The 3,179-nt window shown below is 45.1% G+C and overlaps 1 protein-coding gene across 1 annotated transcript; it reads right to left on the bottom strand.

Moving 5' to 3' along the window:
• Positions 1-246: 246 nt before the first annotated feature.
• SLC25A53 (solute carrier family 25 member 53) lies at positions 247-1,167 on the bottom strand. Its single transcript, XM_007956867.1, has one exon. The coding sequence runs from the start codon at positions 1,165-1,167 to the stop codon at positions 247-249; it is 921 nt and encodes a 306-aa protein (XP_007955058.1).
• Positions 1,168-3,179: the final 2,012 nt, after the last annotated feature.

A 3,179-nucleotide genomic window follows, 5' to 3' on the forward strand; every position in this document is an offset into this window, starting at 1 on the left:
TGCTGGGTCTGAGGCTACTGAAGCTGTGGATAGACTGGAGTGATTTTCTCTTTCTGTCAAGGAATATTGTTGGGTTTTGTCTGTGCCCAACAAGCTGGTAGTTAGGAGTTTCACCCATGCAATGAGAGTTCACAGATACTAAGGAGTGGGTGTATTAGATAACCAAGCCAAAGAAGTAAGCTACGTAGGACCATCCTGGGAGGGCTTAGAATAACAAAGATGCCCTGGCCACATTCCTGCAGCTGGTTAGTCTTTCAGCTCTTTCCTGGAGTGAGACCTCCTCTGGAGAAAGTCATGGATAGCAGTTGTGAGGCCCCATGTCACACTGGACCTTAGGATGACCAGGGAACCCCCACGGTAGATCAGGAACACCTTTCGGCCTCGAGTGTCCCACACATCCTGGGCAGAGGCCCACAGGCTAGGCATGCTCTGCCAGCCAATATGGGACTGCATATTGGCAACCAGCACAATCAGAGGATATAAAACTAGGCAGGTGATTGTTCCATTGATGCTACCAGACACCAAGGCAGGAACCCAATGGGGCAGGCCTTGTTCTGCCAGGCCATCCTGGATGGGGTCCTTGAAGGAGAAGTATAAAGCACTCCCCAGGCTGTTCCTGACAAGGACAGGCCAGAAACCCCGATAGTAGCCCAGTGACAGCCGCCCCCAAAGCCCATATGAGTTGAATTCCTTGAGGATGCTGAAGGTGCTAGGGAATCGGGCTTGCTTGCGACCATCCTGGAGCACATTCTGCACCCTCTCAAAGGGGCTGAGCGCCACAGCCTCCACCACACCCGACATGAGCCCTGCTGCCCAGCGGTGTCCCAGGGAGTGTGGCCCAACAGGGGAAAGTGAGCCCAGCAGGCTATCATAGGTCCCAAACAGCAGAGTCCCTTGCAATGTCTTGGAGAGAAGAGGGGGGTAGATTCCCCGGTAGAAGAATTGAGGGCCTTCATGCCAAAGCTGTCTCACAGCCTCTGACACTGCCATAGCATGGATCTGTTGCCGGAACACAACCTTATAGATAGGAAAGGTCAGAAAAGTAGACATAAAGTTGGAAACAGCCCCAAGGGCGTAGGCCTGAGACTGCCAGCTTTTCTTTCCTGGTGCCTCTGCTTGCATTCTTTGCTGAAGCTCCTTCCCAGGAGAGTGGCTCTGTTCCCCCATGCTGAAGACAACTGTGAGCAGATGGAAGAAACTGGCAAGAGTGGAAAAAGAGAGGTTAGGCTGATCATTTGATTCTGTTGGTGAGCATTTTCATTGCTTAGTTAGAAACAGAGTCATTAGAAATTCAGCTCTAAGGAAACAAGCAACTCTTTGGGTCAGTTTCAGAGAAATCGGCCCATGCTTAAGAACTAAAGAATTCATCAAACTTAAAATAAAGGCTGTTGGTTTTCTCTGGGCAGAGTCATCTCCACAGTGTTTTGCTGACACAAAAGGTTTCAGCATTCAACTGTCATCACACGAAACTTTGCTTAATCAGCTGCATTTGAGAAACTACCAAAATAATCAGTTGCTATTCCTTTCCCAAAAAAGTGGCACTATCTTGTAGAGACAGAAAGGCATTACTAAGTTGCAGTGCAATGCTTTCTCTAAAAACTTGGTAGTAACTTTGGGGAGAAGAGAATCCCCACCCCCCTAGTCTCTGTAGATTCTTGCTGAAGTTGTAGCTGTTTCATGGCAATGCTCTTCCCACCTCCCCCTGCCAAATGAGGAAAGAACAGCTGCTCCTAGAAGTCTGGCCCAAGTAGCTCAGCATCTGGCAACTTCCAAGCCTAACCTTATTATAGACCTGTAGTGCCTAAGGCATCTGACTGCTAACCAGAAGGCTGGCGGTTCAAACCCACCAGCCACTCCTTGGAAGGAAGACTGAGCAATCTACTCCCATAGAGATACGGCCTTGGAAAACCAAGGAGGGGTTGCTATGAGTCGGAATAGACTTGATGGCAGTGAGTTTGGTTTTTTAAATGTAAAAGCCAAAACTATAAGGTTCATCAAAGATAAAATAGGGGCAAACTTAGGAGCCCTAATTTATGGTATAAATAGACTATCAAGCATAACCCAAAATGTACAAACAGCAAAAGAGAAACTAGATGAATGGGACTTTCTAAAAATTAAATTCTTATGTGGATCAAAAGACTTCTCCAAAAGAGTAAAAAGAGAACTCACAAATAGGGAAAAAAATATTTGTCAATGATCTATCCAACATGGGACTTATCTCTAAAATTTAAAGAAAACTTCAGTACCTTAGCACCAAAAAGACAAACAATCCAATTCAAAAAAGGGGAAAGGATATATGAACAGACACTTCACTACAGAAGTTATTTCTGGAAGCCAACAAACAAAAGAAATGTTCACAATCATTAGCCATTGTTGTTGTTGTTGTTGTTATGTGCCATTGAGTTGGCCCCGACTCATCGCCACCCCTCCTTGGGTTGCCGAGGCAGTATCACTACAGAAGTAGATTGCTCAGTCTTCCTTCTGAGGAGTGGCTGGTGGGTTCGAGGAGTGGCTAGTGGGTTTGAACCGCCAGCCTTATGGTTAGCAGTCAAGTGCCTTAGGCACTACGCCACCAGAGCTCATCATTAGCCATTAGAGAAATGCAAATCAAAACAACAATGAGATATCATCTCACTCCAGCAATAACAGCAAAGTTCAACGTGACAGAAAACAACAAATGCTGTAGAGGGTGTAGAGAGATTACAATTCTTATACACTGCTTGTGGGACTTTAAAATGGTACAACCACTATGGAAAACAGTATGGTGCTTCCTTAAAAAGTTGGAAATAGAAATACCATTTGATCCAGCAAGGTGAGACCTGGGACACAAACAGATACATGAACACCCATGTTCACTGCAGCACTATTTACAATAGCAAAGAGATGGAAACAACCTAAGTGCCCATCAACAGGTGAATGGATAACCAAACTATGGTACACACACATAATGGAATACTATGCAACAGTAAAGAATAATGAAGCAGCAAATCACATCATAACATGGATGAACTTGGAGGACACTATGCTGAATGAAATAAGTCAATCACGGAAGGGCAAATATTATATGAATCCGTTATTTTAAGAAGTTAAGGAAAGACTTATATGTGGAAGGAAACTTTCTTCGTTGGTTACTAGGGATGGGAGGGGAGGGGAAGAGATGGAAAATAGATGGATAATTA

The sequence above is a fragment of the Orycteropus afer genome, unplaced genomic scaffold (assembly GCF_000298275.1).
Source record: "Orycteropus afer afer isolate SDZICR_OR568_19922 unplaced genomic scaffold, OryAfe1.0 scaffold00674, whole genome shotgun sequence".
NCBI lineage: Eukaryota > Metazoa > Chordata > Mammalia > Tubulidentata > Orycteropodidae > Orycteropus > Orycteropus afer.

Excerpts from the sequence above, each read along its gene's own strand:
- SLC25A53 (XM_007956867.1), bottom strand. The coding sequence starts at position 1,167 with ATGGGGGAACAGAGCCACTCTCCTGGGAAGGAGCTTCAGCAAAGAATG.